This window comes from Cydia pomonella, chromosome 25, assembly GCF_033807575.1.
Source record: "Cydia pomonella isolate Wapato2018A chromosome 25, ilCydPomo1, whole genome shotgun sequence".
Lineage (NCBI taxonomy): Eukaryota > Metazoa > Arthropoda > Insecta > Lepidoptera > Tortricidae > Cydia > Cydia pomonella.
The window spans coordinates 3869556-3888284 of NC_084727.1; the positions used below are offsets into that span (position 1 = coordinate 3869556).

Below are 18729 nucleotides of genomic sequence, written 5' to 3' on the forward strand. Positions count from 1 at the left end.
AATACAACTTTAATTAATTCGCAGATTGTTCCCATGACGGGGCCCCTTTGCGATGCCACATACACTATCTGTGAGTCATGCGTGGCGCGGCTGCGTGACGCCTCCAACTTCAAGCGCCAGGTGCAGGACTGCGAGGAGCGCTTCAAGGAAATGTACAGCAAGAATATGATCAAAGGTGAGTGCTTGATAGAAACAGGAAAAATGGAGCCAAATCCTAATGGGTATCCAAGGGGCTGCTAATGGTGCCAGAGTGACATATAGGTTATAGGTATTCGCGGGCCTGGTTTCCGCAACTCGATGTCCTATTTCGCGTCTAGTTTGCGTGGTGGGTTGTCGACAGTACTCTTGCCAACCCAACTCTACCAAGAAGCCTAGCCGACCCTTGATGTTGCCGACGACTTCTGGGAGAGACCCCGGTGAACTGAGGTATTGTGCCCGGTACTCTGCCAACCCTGCACGGCTAGCACATGACGGGCGCGACAGTCGACAGGCGAGAAAATGCCGCGACATAGAGCTTTCTCGCGAATCGGTAGCATAAGACGCGCGCGACAACCCGCTGTCTCGCGGACAAATGTCAAAACGACATAATTTTGTCGTTTGACAGTTCCACGCGGGATACTCTCGAAACTCGTAGCACAAGTGCACTATGGGAGAGAAAATATCCCGCGTTTCAACGTCAAAAGGAGAGAAACTGTCTTCGAGGCTAGAGGGTCGCGAGAAGCATATTTTGTCGAAGTTTTGTTGACTTTGGTCCTAAAAGAAAGTTAATTTTCTATATTTAGTATTTATTTCATACTACAGCAATTTTCTGTGTAATTTTAATATGAAACCTGAGTTTTATGATGTGTCCGTTAGCTAGGTAGGTAAGGTGTAGGTACGTGGTATTGCTTTATAACATACCTATTAAGATACCTATATCTATATCATGCCGGTAATAACAAAATGATTGTATTTTTTCACATTTACTTGTTTGTTCTCTTAAGTTAAATGAAAACCCGACAGAAAAATTAAAAGCCTAAGATTGTGCCACCACATCAACAAAGCAAACAGTTTGATGGAGAATTGACTGGAGGGTGATTAATAGAAACTACTTTGTGGAACTCTCGCTTTGTGTGGTAGGGCACAGCCAGTGGATGTCATTCCAGATCTAGAGCAGAGCCCAACTGGGGAAGTACCTCCACCTTACAGAAAACCGCAGCCAAATAACTACTAGACCCTACTCATAGTGTTGTGTTCCTGCCGGTGAGTAAGGTTGCCAGAGCTTAACGAGGGGGGGCTGGTTTAGGGTCGGCAACGCGCATGTAATTCCTCTGGAGTTGCAGGCGTACATAGGCTACGGAGACTGCTTACGATCAGGCGGGCCGTATGCTTGTTTGCCACCGACGTAGTATAAAAAAAAAAAAAAAAAAAAACTTTGTGGAAATCCGTATTAATTGATACAAAAATATTACTTCGCTAATCCACGAAATAATTAAGTGCTAGTCAATCAGTGCTAACCCGTTACACTTACACGCGTATTTTTACAGTCAATGCATGCAACCTACCACCTAAAAATATATACGCAAATAGTTAAATACACCACCACCTAAGTACAAATACTCGTCACGTGCTTCAATTGATTGTGGGATATAAACCGCGGTCTTGGGGTTTAATTATAGGTATATCCGGGTACTAATGATTTATAATATGTGTACAAAAACGCACCACCTAGAGAGGATGGGAGAGGATCGTGCTGTGAGAAGAGTGTATGTGGTGCACCCGGGTGGAAAACGTCCGTCTGGGCGTCCCAGATACCGCTGGAGTGACGAAGTCCTAAAAGACCTGTTCGCCCTCGGAATACCCAACTGGCATGAAGTGGCGCAGGATAGGGCAGAGTGGCGTTCTCTTGCGTCAGAGGTCAAGATCTTGTTTGGGTCACTGAGCGAGTGAAGTAGTAGTAGTAGTACAAAAACGCAATGTATTTTAAAACTTTGGAGAAAGCCTTCAGATTGGGTAAGGTAACCTACACCTACTGTACTTAGGTACCTATTACTTACCCTAAGTAGGTGTCTAAGTACACTTTTGTTACTATATGCATTATTTTATTATACGCAGATAATAAAATAATGCAAAATAATGAATCTGGCAGCCCAACTCAACCTCCACCTTACAAAAGGCCACGGCCGTAATACGAGTATTCTGTAGTTACCACCCTAATGTACGATTCCCACCGACTGGCTGGAGTCAGGCCGTACCGGAGCGTATTTTTAATGTGCCTATATATTATATATCGCAGAAGCGATAGAATCCGTCCGGAGGCGTCTCCGCGTCCGCGAGCAGCCGACCGGCTTGCGGCCACATAAATGTGAAATGCGATCCGACTCCGCCCGTTCGGTGGGAGTCGTAGTAGTCGTACTTAAATCTAAATATCTAAAAGAGGTCAGAGTAAATAAAATAACTTAATGTTTTTGTGTATTTGCAATATGAGAAAACTTAAAAAACTAACGCTGCATCCATAGATCGCTAAAATACAAAACACGCAAAAATAACTCATTGTTTTTAACATTCGAGTGTCGTTGTATGGAGTAGCTTCTCAACTTGAGCCCTTCTATGTCCTCCGTGGCAGGATGGCTGCGCCCAGCAGCAGCATGCTTAGGTATAGGCGCCGTGTTTGATGACAGACTTGTGCATGTCATCAATCTATCTTCAAAGCCAGCGGTGCAGCAACTAGCCAGCCACAAGGAAGACATGTTGGGGATTATCATGAGATCTTCAGTCTTCTTCGTAAAGATGGTAGCTTATTAGCCAACACTTTCGGATAATCTCAATTATCTTAAAAAAACACCAATCATTCGTAAGGAGTGGTATTTAATTATTAGGTAGGTAATTATCTTTAGATATAATAATGTACTCCAACTTGTAACGACAAAGCGAATCAAATTATGATTGACACATTGACATTTCCGACTTCAAAATAATATTTGCTATTTCTTTAATCTTAATACTGCGAGAAGGAGACAAAGTTATCGTGACTAGGGACGCTCCGTTTCTAAAGCTGACTATTCATTATTTTTCCGATTATGTTAGTACCGATTCAGTGTTGCCACGAAAGAAAAGTTTGTTCCAAGTATAAATGGCCACACTGGCTAAGTCGCGCGCGGGATGGCTCTCTCGCGTGGAATTCTTTTCTCGATCTGCCAACTTATGCTACCAAAATCGAGAAACTGACAGGTCGAGATAGAAATTTGTGACACGCGACTGTTGTTTCTCGCGGCGCGAGTTATCCCGCGTGTAATCATGTGCTAGCCGTGCAGGGCATTCAAGAATGACGTGGGCGGCTGTCTCCTCTGCCTCCATGCATGCTCTGCAGAGGGGGCTATCTGTAACACGTAGGGTTAGTAGGTGTTTGTTTAGTGGGGCGTGAGTGACATAAACTGTATTCATCCTTACTTGTCCTTTCATGTAAACAAACACTTCTCGAAGACATTATCACACGTTTCTCTGGAATTACACAATAATCATCACTTAAAATGTTCACTTAAATCAACCACTGTAAATTAATCATTTCTAATAAGATTTGCATTAATAATTGCACTGAAATTATGATGTCTAGATTGTCTATGGAATCGTATTGTTGGAACGTCACCATTGTTTGCATGATAAGACACTAAGGATGGGATGAATACACTGTATATCCACCCAGGATGAAGCTAAACTATTATAATATATAACTAACGGTGGGCTATAACTAACGGTGGGCCTGCAATGGAGGAGTGACCTATGAGAGGCTACAATGGAAAGAGCTACAGAAGGATGGGCATTGGTCGAGATCAACATTTCTAACTATATGTATGCTTGTCCCATTAGTTGTGACGCCCTTGTAGAGGAAACTTGCTAAGGGTACACTGAGTAAAAGACATAAGTACTCTAGGCTTTAAAATTGTTTTTGAATTTTGAGATTTCTGGGGATCATTATTTATTTATTTATCGTATGGCGTTTACACACTGGTTTTTACAATAATGATTACATCGAGAGAGATATACACTCGCGTCCTTTGTCAGTTCTTTAAAATCTTCGACAGGTCCTTGTATCTAGTGATGGGGCAATCAAAAACTATATGATGTATGGTCTGTTCCGGATCTCCACAGTCCATTCATCGGGGATCATTGCCCCGACAGTATGGAAATTCTCTTATATATTTTTTTAGCATTAGAAAGAACTTCCTCAAAAAGCTTGTGGCTCCAAATCGGGTATTTTAGAAGTAAATTATAAGTAGTGTGTAGTAACCATGCCACATTAGATAATTCCATTATTATTAACAATTGAAGGGCCTGATATAAACTGCACGCTTATTTCTGTGGAGTTCTTTCTAATATAAAAAAAGTATAGTTAATAGGCGCGTCTGTGTAGACGTGCCTCGGCAAGTTGCTTCGCGCGGCAATTTCCTCGCCTAATCTTTTTCTTGAAAAAATCTATGGCCAGATATCTTTGGAATTTTTAAGCTTGAAAAAAACTTATTTAACCATACTAGTCACTAGTAAAAAATTTTAAATTTAAATTTGTTGTTTTTGTTTCAGGGTTTGCAGTTAAAGACGAGCCTTGTGAGTCTGATGGTAAATATAACCTAATTCATACAAAACAAAACTTTATTATATTCCTTTCAACTGTAGAATCACAAAAATTAAAGAGCCAGGCTCACATTTGGTACGCAACAAGCCACACGCAATAATTGTTTAATACAATTTTACCTGATATTGTAAAGGTTTTTTTCAATGATACCACGTCGGTGGCAAACTAACGTACGGCCCGCCTGATGGGAAGCAGTCACTGTTGCCTATGGACGCCTGCAAGTACAGAGATGTTACATGCGTGTTGCCGACCTTTTAAAAACCCGTACACCTGTTTTGAAGAACCCCATACTGTAGCCCATTAGGAAAACCACGACAGGTCGACGCTCCAGCCGTGGAATGAGCTCTCCATTGCACGGCTGGAGCGTCTGCGGGAGGAAATTCCTCTTAAACAGCACAGTTCGCGACCATTTAGGTTTTAGTGTGTGAGGATGACGACCCTGCCGACAGGGAGCGGTGCGGTGATAGAAAGCTAAAGTTTTATATTTTATTTTGTTTTTAGCTGACATGAAGCAAGAATTCCAAAGCGTTGAAGAGGACGAGGATGATGACGACGCCTTCATGAAGTTTGATGGTATGTATCTACTTTTAGCTTCATGACTTTGTGAAGTGTAAAATTGAATAAATTAAAAGTGGAAAAATTCACTGTCTTGTGTGGGTCTTGAACCCACGACCACTGCATCACAAGTACAGTGCTCTGCAATCTGAGCTACCAAGACTACCCCAATACAGCGAATATTTCCACCATACATGAGCCATAGGGAGGCTCTAGCGACATTTACCGTAAGAGTATGACACTTCTTAAACGGCTACCGCATTTCCAAGTCATATTGGAAATTCACCAGTAACAATGCGCTATCCCATACTAAATTAATTTTGTTGCTTCTGCGTTTGTATACATGTAGAAAGTTGGTAGAGCAGATAGAGTGAAGCTCTTCCTTTCTGACTGTGCATGAGTAACGTACATATTCAAATACGAGAGTTCGGCCTATGACGGTATTCCCAGCAATAAATGTAAGGCCGGTTGTACACGTCCGGTATTTTAGCCGGAAACCGGACCGTATTATAGTCGTTCGATTTGTAGCTGCCCCCGAGCGGCTAATCCTTTGTCTATTGTTAAGTAAAACCGCACGTGCTCAAGAAATCGCAAATTGTTTTTCCATTTGTTCATTTTGAATCTTATTGCAGTTTCCATAAGAGTACTAATTCAATAACCGGTTAAAGTAAACGAACCATTTTATAACTAACACACACGCGCGCTTGCTTTGTGTAGAATCACTCTTTGCAATTCGCTTTGCTTTTTCGCTTTGTGTTATACTTTGTTGTGTTTAGTTATTTCCTTATTTCCTATTCAGTGTTAATGGTTTCTCTTCTAAATTTAGTGTTCCTTCTTTCTTTATTTTCCAATCTTAAACTGTGCGTTTGTAAATTCCTACTGTAAGTGTAAATTAAATAGCTGTATAAATTGTGCCGCGCATTTTTTCATTAAGATCGCATTCGCTCCCTATTAGCTAACGTTAGCTATCGAGTTACAGATAGACAAAGGATTAGCCGTTTGGGGCCAGCTATCAATTGAACGACTATACGCGACTATGTCCAGCTTTGTATGTAGCTGCCGACAGCTACACCCAAGGAAACAAGAGATCATCGCCGAACCCGGACAATTGTCCGGAGAAAACACCGGACGTCTAGAACCGGCCTTATTTGCCGGTATTCATTGACTTCATTTAAAACTTTTTGTTCAGATGAAGGCGACGACGCTTCGTCGTACGAAGAGCACGAAGAAATGATCAGCGTTGAGATAGAGGCCGAGTCGTCAGCCAAGGGCAAGGGCAAGGCCAAAGCCAAGCCCAAGCCTAAGCCCAAGAAGGCTCCCGTCAAGAAAACCAAGTCCAAGGAGAAACCTATCAAGGTAATAATCATGCACCTGTTTAGATTTTGACTGTTTTTTAATTCTCTCTACAGAACTTCACTAAGCACTTATGGGATCACTTTGGTCTTACAAATTGGTTAAAAGTGTTTTTCTCAGAGATCGTTCGACGTAGATACCAGCAGGGCTTGCTATCCGAGATTCCGGAATCTCGGACCAATTTTCCGATATTACAATTCCGGAATTGAGATCACTGAATATCGAAAATTCCGGAATTGGATTTATGTACTTTAATTAGATTTTATTGCGTTTAATACTGAAAATGTTTAAAAACTACACTATGCTGGTGTTATTAGCCGTCGCTGACTAATTTCTCAAGTCTAGCAGCATTAACCATCGATTTTTTTTACTTTTGATACTTACATGCTAGGATTCGTTTTTTTAGCATTAGAAAGAATGTGATGGATATTTGACATGTATTTTTGATGAATAACGCGTTTGAAAATCAATTAATATGTAACAATTATAAATCATATACGATTGAATGAAATCATACTCGCTACGCTCGGCCGTCTATATCTACTTGGCCTGCAACCCTTCGTTTCCCGTCCTCTATAGTAATGTACTATACAGATGAGCCTTTTGATATATAAAAAAAAAGAAAGTTTTATTTCAGGCAACACGTACAGTTGTACACCCATATCAAAATACAATTTACATATTACAATGCCAAAACAATACTTAATAATAAAACAAAATAAAAGTTGAACAATTAAAATAGTATCACACTCTTTTTTGTTCCCGTTTTGGTGCACGGAAAGCCAGTGCTTAAACATATTACAGCTGATGTTGCGACACACCGACATGAGGATGGTGTTTTGCGAGCGACGCATCCCCTCCCCATTTTCGGATTTTAATTACACATTAATGAATTACAACTTAATTAATTATATTAGGTATTGTTTTAATACTTATATAAGTAGTATGTATGTTTGTATTTAATAGTCTCCATATTTAGCTCCTTGCACTACCTGTTGACTTTTGTATGAGTTCGAAATTTCCTGCTACCTAAAGGTTGTCTGGAAGAGATCGCTTTTTAGCGATAAGACCGCCTGTTGTTACCTGGTTCTATTTTCCTTTAAAATTCATTTGTAGTTTTACATGTATGTAAAATGTATAATTGTTGGTGCAATAAAGAATATTTACTTACTTACTTACTTAATTACCCATTTCATGCCGTAAAACGTGGATCATAGGAGATAATCATAATATTTTGAATTTTTCGTGTTTTTCAGGTTTAATTTCCAAAATATCGATCCTAGAAGAAAAATTGTGAGGACCAAACTTGTAGAGAATCAAATTTCCTACAATTTCTGTCCTCACGGTTTTACTGTAAAATAAGAAATGGCAGAGTTATTCAAGAAAAACCGTTTTTCGAATATACACAGGAGCCTGATTCAGTCTACTTTTTGAATTTACACTCCCAGAAAAATTATTTATTTGCATGAACACGGTACAATTACAGATATTAAAATTTTAAATAGGTCCATCGTATTCAACCTGCATACAGGTGTGCAAATAGTACATACAAGTACAACATGCAATGTGCTATTAGAAGTATTAGAACAAATTAAATTATTTTTAGAAAATATTTTAATTTGTTTCGATTCCAGCCTGGGGCACTGGACGCCTTGGTCACTTTTTCTTAGTATATGACATTTATTTCAGTTTATGCAATGTGCTGCTGAGAGCATCGTTTACTTACTAAATGCAATACTTATTAATTATATTTATCCTAGTACTCCTTAATACTATAAAAACACTTTGCTTGCAACCAGTTTGTCAACTTATTTTAAACGATTAAAATAAAATATATTAATATTTTAGGACATCTTTACACAAATTGACTAAGTCCAACGGTAAGCTCAATAAGGCTTGTGTTGTGAGTATTTAGACAACGATATATATAATATATAAATACTTAAATACATAGAAAACACCAGATACATTAATTCGAGCTCGCGCGAAGAGTTCCATAGGCCTGGTACTGCCACTTTATTTGATAATATATTTTTGACGACCTGTCTGGCCAAGTGTCTGCCTATGAAGCCAAATCAAGCATTCAAATACTGGTAAGGGCATTTATTTGTGTGATGAGCATGAATATTTGTCCCTGAGTCATGGATGGACTTAAATACATTTCTATGTATTTAAGTATTTGTATATTATATATATATTGTTGCCTGAGTACCCACAACACGAACCTTCTTGGCTTACCGTGGGACTTAGTCAATTGGTGTAAGTATGTCCCTACAATATTTATTTATTTATATTTATTGATGTATTTAGCTTCGTCTACAAGGTCTACCTTTAATTTATTTTTATTTGTAATGATATCTGCTCAAATGTTGACGTGTTCCACCTTTAGAAGGTTCAAATTCCTTTGCCTTTAGATAGGCAGCCGCTTGAATCTTGTGTTATTTGCAGGTGGAGACGGAGGAGCTGACTGAGGCGGCGGTGAGCGGAGAGAAGAAGAAAGGTAGGTGCCACTTTTGCTTACAGCGCGGCAATGTCAGTATGGGGTTCGCAATAAAATGTCTGTCAAAAACACTCGAGAACTTCACAGTTACACTTACATGAAGGGGATTTTTAGAAAAAAATCTACCATTTACTTTTTTCGAAAAACTATCATGTTTTTGTTTTTGTTTACTTCTACTCAGAATCATGATGACTGTAGATTTAAAAAGAAAAAAAAAACATTGTCCGAAAAATTGTTAGTTTCGGTGGGGCGAGTCTCCTTCGGCTTTTTCCGGCTCCGTTCGGCTCAGCATTGCTCCGAGTAATTATTAGGGTTGGCACAACTTGATGTCCCTATACGTGCACGACCACAGATAAGATAATGACTTGAATTTTGACAACCCTAAATGGCCGAAAGGTATAGTACCATACATTAGAAAGGGATTCGTCCCTGAATCGCTGTCAAACTTCGGTTTTGTAGGTAGTGTCATTTCTGTACGGTAGTACTATTTATTCTGTGGTTTTGTGACGTATTATCACTTTATCACATACATTTTGTATGGACAGTCACAAAACTGACACACAAAATTTAAATGAAAAACGGAACTCTTTGTTTCAATCAATAGCCCCGTGATTCTAGTCGAAATAAAACAAGCGTTGTTAGTTTTTCGAAAAAAGTAAATGGTACATTTCTTTAGGAAAACCCCCTTTTTGAACGCTTTATGTCATAAGCACAAACATCACTCAAACGCCAAGCTCCCGGGCGCCAAGGTGCTAATGTAAACCTTACTCGACAGTGTGAAGGTTACTTTGACAGCGTCTGCCATAACACCTATAGCTGTCCTTGGCGCTGCGGACACAAGTTACGACGCCTTTAGGTGTTCTTGGCGTTCAAAAGGTTAAATATGTTTTTTTTTAAAGTTTAAAACAGTATTTTGCAAATACACGTTTGAATGGCCGGCGTTATGCTTGTTTCCAGGGTTTATTACTGGCCTGCAAAAGCGCAGTCGCCTCTGAGGAATGTGCAGTCGCCATCAGGAGGTGCCGAGGTGCTCAAAAATATCTGAACACGCACTATTAACGCCTCGACAATAGAGGTGTGTTCAGATATTTATGAGCACCTCGGCAACTCCGATATATCTGATGGCGACTGTGCAACATAGGAATAGGAATCCTATTGTCGCATTATGTAATGTAGTTTTGCATTCCCTTGGACCACTATAACTTGGTTAACGACAAAATGGCTGATTTTTTTACCGTAGTGGAAATGCTTTAGAAACAAGGCTCCTGTAAACACATACCCCCTTATTCATAAAAATATACTAAAGTTACGATGCCGCTAATAATCGTTTTCCCTTTCCATCATACCAATAGGTCGGAAAGGGACAAACGATTATTGGCGCCGTCGTAGTACACGTTTATGAATAAGGGTTTAATATCAATATCAATCAGGTAGTGCAATTAAACCAAGAGCTAGAATATATTAAGTCCGATTGTGAAAAAGAACTGATATTTTCTAAATGTGAGGGGGAAATTCAAAGGCTGGTGGGGGGTAACAACACCAATGTTAAGCCTAGGAACACCACTACAAGGATCAGAAGTCGAACTGCGCTTAGTTATGCAGACACTATTCTACCTTCGTCTAGTAGTTCGTCTTCTATTCTGTCCTGGGGGCCTAGCCAAGCCAAATGAAAAGAAAATATGTATTGAGTTGACACGAAATCAAGTGATAACTTCCATAGAATGTTTAAGTTTTAATTGGCTTTTTCTATCATATCATCATCCTGCCCTTTTCTCAACTTCATTTCCCAACTTCATCTGTCCCGTGTTGTCAATGGTGGGATGTTTTGCGTCTTCAGGTCTCTTGACAGTGGACCACCAGGAAGCTGGAGCTCTGCCCCCTGCTCTTTGCTTGGTGGTGATATTGAGCACGGTTTTCACGGAATAGTTGTCGTGCCGTCTCATCACATCAACTATCTTTTCCTAACAACAATCAATATTCGACATCTTGGCTAGGTCCCCTGATTATCGAGGCATCTGGCAACGGGTCATGGTTGGGGCCAGAGTAGTATGCTTTCCACGGCTAGCGATAGTTTAAGTTTATATAAATCAGGAAAACATGCTAAAACCATAAACACATAAATTGTGTGATCCCATACTGACAATACCGCGCGTAGTACAGATTTGAAATGTGGCTACTGACGCCATATTGCACCACCACCATCGTAGTATTAGGTACTAAGGAAGTTAGAAGAACATTCCACGGAATAAAAACAGATCTAAAGCACAGAAGATTTACTCGCCTGCTTGCGTTTAGTATCAAATGTATGAACTCAATCACGGGCTGCAGTTAGTAGGAAATGTCGCAGGGATTCTGAGATTAGGTACTGCCATGGACCTAGAATGTTACGCTGCAATTATTTATGGAGATAAAAATAACCAATAGCATACGCAATGACAATCAGAAACGACTACGTTCACGTTAAAGATTAAAACAATGACGACTTGAAATTAGTTTTTTGACAATTTCTTTGACTACATTAATTACTAACTCTCGTTAAACATCTCAATAAGGCACAAGTACACACGGTAACGGGTGATAAATGGTCGATATTGTGGGTTCCTTTGAGTGGTTATTATAATAGAAACCCACGAGCAAGATTGCAGTTATTTATTGAATAATTAATCACAGAGAACGATCTTCGTATAATAATAACAATATCACTCGCGTCGGTTAGGCACGTATATCGCACTCGCGAGAGCGGCGAACGTAGGGACGAGAAGCGTGACCGCTCACTAGAAGTGTCTGGCTCGCACTGGCTGCCGAGCAGTGTTGTCACATACAATTTTGCCGAAGTGGTAGAACAGGGTGCAAAAATAGGTAGAAATGGGTGGTTTTAAAATGAAAAACAGGTAGATGTACCACTCAATAGCAAGTACGTTTTTATGATTAAAAATGTGTATAGAAATTTTCAAATTATTTATGAGTATTTAATATTGTGATGTTAGTACACGTGTTTATTAAAGAAATCGAAACAAAAATGAGGATTTCTATTGTTTGTAGGTAATGAATCTGCTTGTATAATCTGTTTCTTTTGCAGGTTTTCATTACATCGAATCTAAACTTGGTAGAATTTAAGTAATGTTCCGTCACATATATTGAGAATTACTTACAATTGTACCATTTTGAAAAATAGGTAGATTTCAGGCCGAGGGAGGTAGATAGGTAGAACGCAGGCAAAATAGGTAGATCTACCCAAAAGTTGGTAGATGTGACAACACTGCTGCCGAGTACACGCGGCGCTTGTAGGCGATTCCCGGAAACTAGGGATTGGCGAAGGGCCGCCGGTTTTAGTGATGGGAAACCGTGTCGAATATGAGTTCGCCTCAGTATTTAATACATCTGCGATAAAAGATAACCAATTTTACAAGCTTTTGTTTAATCGTAACTTGACCTTTTAGTATTTATGTTAGTGTGGGTCAAATCTTGGAAGCTAAATTTGACCCACTTCCCATTATCCGATTGAGCTGAATGTCTTCATGTAAATTGGATGACAATGCAATATTATGATGACATGGAGCTGATCTGATGATGGAGACAGGAGGTGGCCATGGGAACTCTATGATAAAACAATGCGGGTTCGAATCTCGCCCGGTGACTAACTTATGTTTTTTTTTTTATATGTTCAAGTTTATATATAATTAGGGTTCCGTAGCCAAATGGCAAAAAACGGAACCCTTATAGATTCGTCATGTCCGTCTGTCTGTCCGATTCTGTCACAGCCACTTTTTTCCGAAACTATAAAAGCTATACTGTTCAAACTTGGTAAGTAGATGTATTCTATGAACCGCATTATGATGTTCACACAAAAATAGAAAAAAAACAATAAATTTTGGGGGTTCCCCATACTTAGAACTGAAACTCAAAAAATCTTTTTTCATCAAACTCATACGTGTGGGGTATCTATGGATAGGTCTTTAAAAATGATATTGAGGTTTCTAATATCATTTTTTTCTAAACTGAAAAGTTTGCGCGAGAGACACTTCCAAAGTGGTAAAAAGTGTGTCCCCCCCCCCGTAACTTCTAAAATAACAGAATGAAAAATCTAAAAAAAATATATGATATACATTGCCATGCAAACTTCCACCGAAAATTGGTTCGAACGAGATCTAGTAAGTAGTTTTTTTTTAATACGTCATAAAAATTAAAAAAAATTTTTTTTTTCATCAAACCCATACGTGTGGGGTATTTATGGATAGGTCTTCAAAAATGATATTTAGGTTGCTAATATCATTTTTTTCTAAACTGAATAGTTTGCGCGAGAGACACTTCCAAAGTGAAAAAATGTGTGTCCCCCCCCCTGTAACTTCTAAAATAACAGAATGAAAAATCCAAAAAAAATATATGATATACATTGCCATGCAAACTTCCACCGAAAATTGGTTCGAACGAGATCTAGTAAGTAGTTTTTTTTTAATACGTCATAAAAATTTAAAAAAAAAAAAATTTTCATCAAACCCATACGTGTGGGGTATCTATGGATAGGTCTTCAAAAATGATATTTAGGTTTCTAATATCATTTTTTTCTAAACTGAATAGTTTGCGCGAGAGACACTTCCAAAGTGAAAAAATGTGTGTCCCCCCCCCCCTGTAACTTCTAAAATAACAGAATGAAAAATCTAAAAAAAATATATGATATACATTACCATGCAAACTTCCACCGAAAATTGGTTTGAACGAGATCTAGTGAATAGTTTTTTTTTAATACGTCAATAAATTAAAAAATTTTTTTTTCCATCAAACCCATACGTGTGGGGTATCTATGGATAGGTCTTCAAAAATGATATTTAGGTTCCTAACATCATTTTTTTCTAAACTGAATAGTTTGCGCGAGAGACAGTTCCAAAGTGGTAAAATGTGTGTCCAAAGTGGTAAAATGTTGAACAAGATCTAGCAAGTAGATTTTTTTTAATACGTCTTAAATGGTACGGAACCCTTCATGCGCGAGTCCGACTCGCACTTGGCTGCTTTTTTTTTAATTTTTATTGTTTTAGACAAGTTTAATTTAGTAAAAAAATGTCTTTAAAATGAATTTAGTAAATAATAAGAGAAATTAACAATAGATGGCGTTACTCTGTGACAAGTGCTGTAAGGTTAAAATCGATTGTAAATAATAATAATTGTCAGTTCACATTTTACTTTTTAAGTTTATGTAGATTATCACCTATACACCACCATATTACAATAAATAGTTATAACCGAGCAAAGCTCGATCGCCCAGGTACTTCCTTTGTTTATCTCGCTGTTTAAGTTAAAATACTCGCATCGAATATATCACAAGAAATTGTATAAATTAAATAAAGCATCTCTCCAGCTATTCCCAATTCTCTTTCCTGATTAGTCGATTTATCGGAGCGTGCGTATGCACTCGTAGCCAATGAATGTGTATAGGCAGAACTACTACATTGCTAAAAGGTTGCACACTTGTACTGTAAGCGATATATTCCTGGTATGAACGTCAGTTACATTCCCCATCATACTTACCCTCATTGACCTTACCTACCGTGGCATAATTTTTTTTTTCTTGTTCTTCCTCGTTTTCTCATGACTGAGGGTCGACCCCATGAGATCGTTATTTTGTGCACCAAGGCTCTCCATTCTGCACGATTTTCCGCCTTCCTAAAACTATCCTATGTCCTTTCCCGACTTTAAACTATCTCCTTAATGAATTTCATCAAAATCGGTTAAGTGGTTTAAGCACAAAATGGTGGCAGACAGACTGTTCCTTTTGCATTTTTTTATTTTCTAACATATTACATAGGCCAAAATTGTTAAAGTGTATCTTTTTTTCTTATTATCGGTTTGTTTGTCTTTACCGGCCTCTAATTTCGCCTTAATTGGAGTAAAATAGAAAGGCACCTCCCCATTTGGGAACTTTGGTGTTCGAGTAGGCTCTCTGAGAAGGAACAACCTTCTCTCGTAATTCGCATAATCGATGCTTCTGATTTACCTCGAAAGTTTATGAATGACTATGACTGCAGATGCTTAAATATGTCGTAACATACCAGATGGTGTGGCTACTATTAGCCGCACCAGCAGATCAGCTCTATTGCTGAAAATATTTCGTCTATCATGTTACTACTACGCTTGGTACATTGTCAATGATCAAGATTGATCGGTTCCAAAGCCCTTAATAAAAAAAAAATCTTAATCAAACTCATTTTTGTTACTGTGGGTATTTGCTTACTTGTTGGGGTTCCGTACCCAAAGGGTAAAACGGCGGCTCTCACCAGATGGTGTGGCTACTATTAGCCGCACCATCAGATCAGCTCTATTGCTGAAAATATATTTCGTCTATCATGTTACTACTACGCTTGGTACATTGTCCCGTTGTCAATGATCAAGATTGGTCGGTTCCAATCCTTAATAAAATAAAAAATCTAAATCATACTCATTTTTGTTACTGTGGGTATTTGCTTACTTGTTGGGGTTCCGTACCCAAAGGGTAAAACGGCGGCTTTCAAAATCGTTGCAGACTTATCTTGGTCTAATTACCATAAAATATTGATGCAATAAACAATGTTTGAAAATTAGTTGTTGACATGGCCGCTACTGATATTTTATTTGACTGTTCATGACGTACACACATAATTGCCATACGTAAGCTGCTTATGGTGACACTATTTCAGGGCCAAGCCAAATGGAATCTTGTCAGTCATTAACTTATTGTAACTTATTGTTAGACCTAATTCCTACAGTACACGTTGATTCGACTTGTAGCGGTGGACAAAATGCAGATTGACATACGCCCTGAAATCAAAATTATTTGTAAAATAACATCAATTACAACCAGAGGCGTATTTAAATATTTGGCGCCCCGGACCATCTAGATTCGTCCCGTCCCCTTAAATGATGATAATGTATTTCATTTAAGGAAAAAAACCTGTTTAGCCGATCTTCGCATGGCCCCGGATCATGGCCCACTTGGCTCTAGGGTAAATACGCCGCTGAATACAACTTAAAAAGTAGAATCAATTTAACGTTTACCAGTTGTTACTTTTTATCAATTTTTTTCAGGAGATATCTAGGGAAGTGGTGGCGCTATGCTATGTTGCATTGTAAACTTTTTTTTAATAAGCGTACCAACCAAAACGAAACGATACACTGCACTTCAAATCTGTACTACATTTTTTTCTATGCTTGTTTGGTGTTATTGTGATACCACGAGAAGGCAAAGCGATCTTCGATTTTGGAACCGTGTATCGTAATTCAGGCATGGTAACATTCACTATTAAACATGTATACGATGTTTTCGCAATTAAGGTCAGCGTGGGTAAGACCGGCATATAAAATGTATTGACCGCCATGGCGCAAGAACTCTCGTATTTGTAGGAATACGTACGTGGCTCAGATACAGAAAGCAAGAGCTTCACTCCTACTCTACAACTAGGTGGAGTGGGCGTTCAAACGCAAGAGTTGAAAGCGACCAAAGAGCTTGTAGACGGTATTCACCACATGGACCTTATATTAGATGATAAATTGTATACATGTTTATAAGTAACTGTAATAACCCAGCCCTTTTTTCGAAACGTTATACCTTCTCGTGTTGTGTTTTGGCAGGCCACATGTATTTATATTCGCATTATTTACGGACATATTCGGAACATATTTGATCTCACGACAAATTTTTGGTGAGTTTATCATCAAAATTCTGTTATCTGCAAAATTATGTACAAAAGTTGTACTTAGGTGATTTTATTTTGAAATTAACAGGTTTCGTTTCGAATTATACTTTAGGCATGCATCCACTTCGTTGTACTTTAGAAACTATTTTTCTTTTGACATAGGATTTTTTAAAATCCTTTTTACTTTAACTTGAACCTCTATGAAAACGCCTTCGACTTTTTCTGTTGGCGACGAAAAGTGATATATTTACTTGGGATACAAAACTTTAACTCGTTCTTATATGTATACTTCGAAAAAAGGGTTATTAGTCGATTTAATCTTATATCGAACAGTGAAGACTTTTACCCCCAAAAAGGACTAAAGAAACTTCAGTAACCAAACCGCACATTCGATAAAGCAAAAATATGCACTGAACTAGGCTATCTGCACTGTTTTCAAGATTACGCGTGTAAGAACAAAACTGGGAATCAATCCCTACAAGATACCGACGTCAATGACCTTACGCCGTCATGCTCCTAATGTAAGAGTGAGACAAAGGCTGTTAAAGCGAGAATCATGGACACGCCCCTTAACACATCTGTTGCGCAGTAACCTGTCTATGACTAAGCAAAAGCGCAGAGGAACGAAGACGAGATAAAAGTAATGTTTTTCTGTCTTCAGGCGTCAAGGCGCCGCGCGCGCCAAAGTTCCGCCTACGCGATGACGACTTTAAGAAGGAAGGCGACGCTTACCTCTGCACGCGCTGCGACAAAAAATACTACAAAATATTCTCACTACGCTTCCACGTCAAAACGAAACACTACAAGATCCCGCGCTACGTCTGCCAGTTCTGCTCTAAAGAATTCATGACTCTCGCCCCTCTCACCGTCCACAAACTAGAGGAACACAACATAGACGATCGCTTCAAGTGTAACGCCTGTAAAGGCACGTTCAACACCAAAATACAACTGCGGAAACATATCAACAATTTCCACATGTTAGGCGAAAAGTACAAGTGCGAGTTTTGCGAATACGAATCGTTTAGCTTCGAAGGTATGTACAAGCATAAATTCAAGCACAGAACAGTCAAGGATTACCATTGCAAGTTCTGTAGGAAGTCTTTCTTAAGAAAAACTACTTTGGATCTTCATGAAAGGATACACACGGGTGATAGAAGGAAAGTGTGCTCTGTGTGCGGTCAGGCGTTCGTTCAGAAGGCTAGTTTGAACTATCATATGGCCAAATATCATCCTGAAGTGAACTTTTAGTGTATGAGCCAGTGACTGTGTTTGTTTAAGGGACTATGGACTTTAAAGGTAAAGGAATTTTGTTTTATTTAGTTTTAACCTATTGTATTCAAGGCAATATTTTTCGCAGCTCCTTTTAGGGGACTTTTGATGTGATTTTTGTAAACGTAAACTACATTTTTTTATAAATTATAATTTTATCAAAGCGATTTATATCCCATAAAGGTTGGTCGATTCTCAATTCTACGTCAATGCCATTATATCGAATGTGTACTGTCGCATAGGTTACACCCACATGGAAGCAAATTTTTAAATTTGTCAGTTCAATACGTGTAAGAAAGTGACATTATTGACACAAAATGTGTTTAAATTACAGGTCTCAAAATATACTTTCCAAAGAACAATATTAATAATAATCTATAACGCCACTGTTTTAATACCTGAAGACTATATTTGGTCCAGCAGGATATTGCATTATACCATCTGTTCACTGTTAACAATTTTGTAGATATCGGTAGGATTAGGATAAAGACTGTCTGGATCAGAATTGCAATCTTTTGGGTGATTCATGCATCTCTCAGCAACGAAAACGACTCCTTGTTTATTGAGCTTCTTTCAAGTTAACCATTGACATATATCTAAGGACGGGCTTTACGGGCATGAAGAATGGCGCTAGTTCAGTGGTGTCACTCACGAATTCGAGCCAATCGTGCAGTCTAACGCAACTAGTTGCGCTCAATCGCGCGCGTGATGCGAACTCATCACAAGCACGTTGGGGCGTTAGACTGCACGATTGGCTCGTCGAATTCGTGTGCACACGC

At 38.8% G+C, this 18729-nt stretch overlaps 1 protein-coding gene and 1 non-coding gene across 14 annotated transcripts in view; one reads left to right on the forward strand and one right to left on the reverse strand.

The window, feature by feature from the left end:
* The window catches only part of LOC133531550 (zinc finger protein 852-like), a 119234-nt gene that overhangs the window by 1459 nt on the left and 99046 nt on the right, over positions 1-18729 (forward strand). For all 13 annotated transcript variants that reach the window (XR_009801551.1, XM_061869836.1, XM_061869830.1 and 10 more), the window contains exons 2-6: positions 25-175; positions 4558-4593; positions 5111-5182; positions 6354-6520; positions 8966-9017. Coding sequence is in view for 12 of the 13 variants with exons in the window: in XM_061869836.1 (XP_061725820.1) it covers positions 25-175; positions 4558-4593; positions 5111-5182; positions 6354-6520; positions 8966-9017 (478 nt within the window). In the remaining variant the exon portion in view is untranslated. The remainder of the gene's footprint in view (positions 1-24; positions 176-4557; positions 4594-5110; positions 5183-6353; positions 6521-8965; positions 9018-18729) is intronic.
* On the reverse strand, positions 5255-5327 carry Trnat-ugu (transfer RNA threonine (anticodon UGU)). Its single transcript has one exon. It is a non-coding gene; the product is annotated as a tRNA-Thr (tRNA).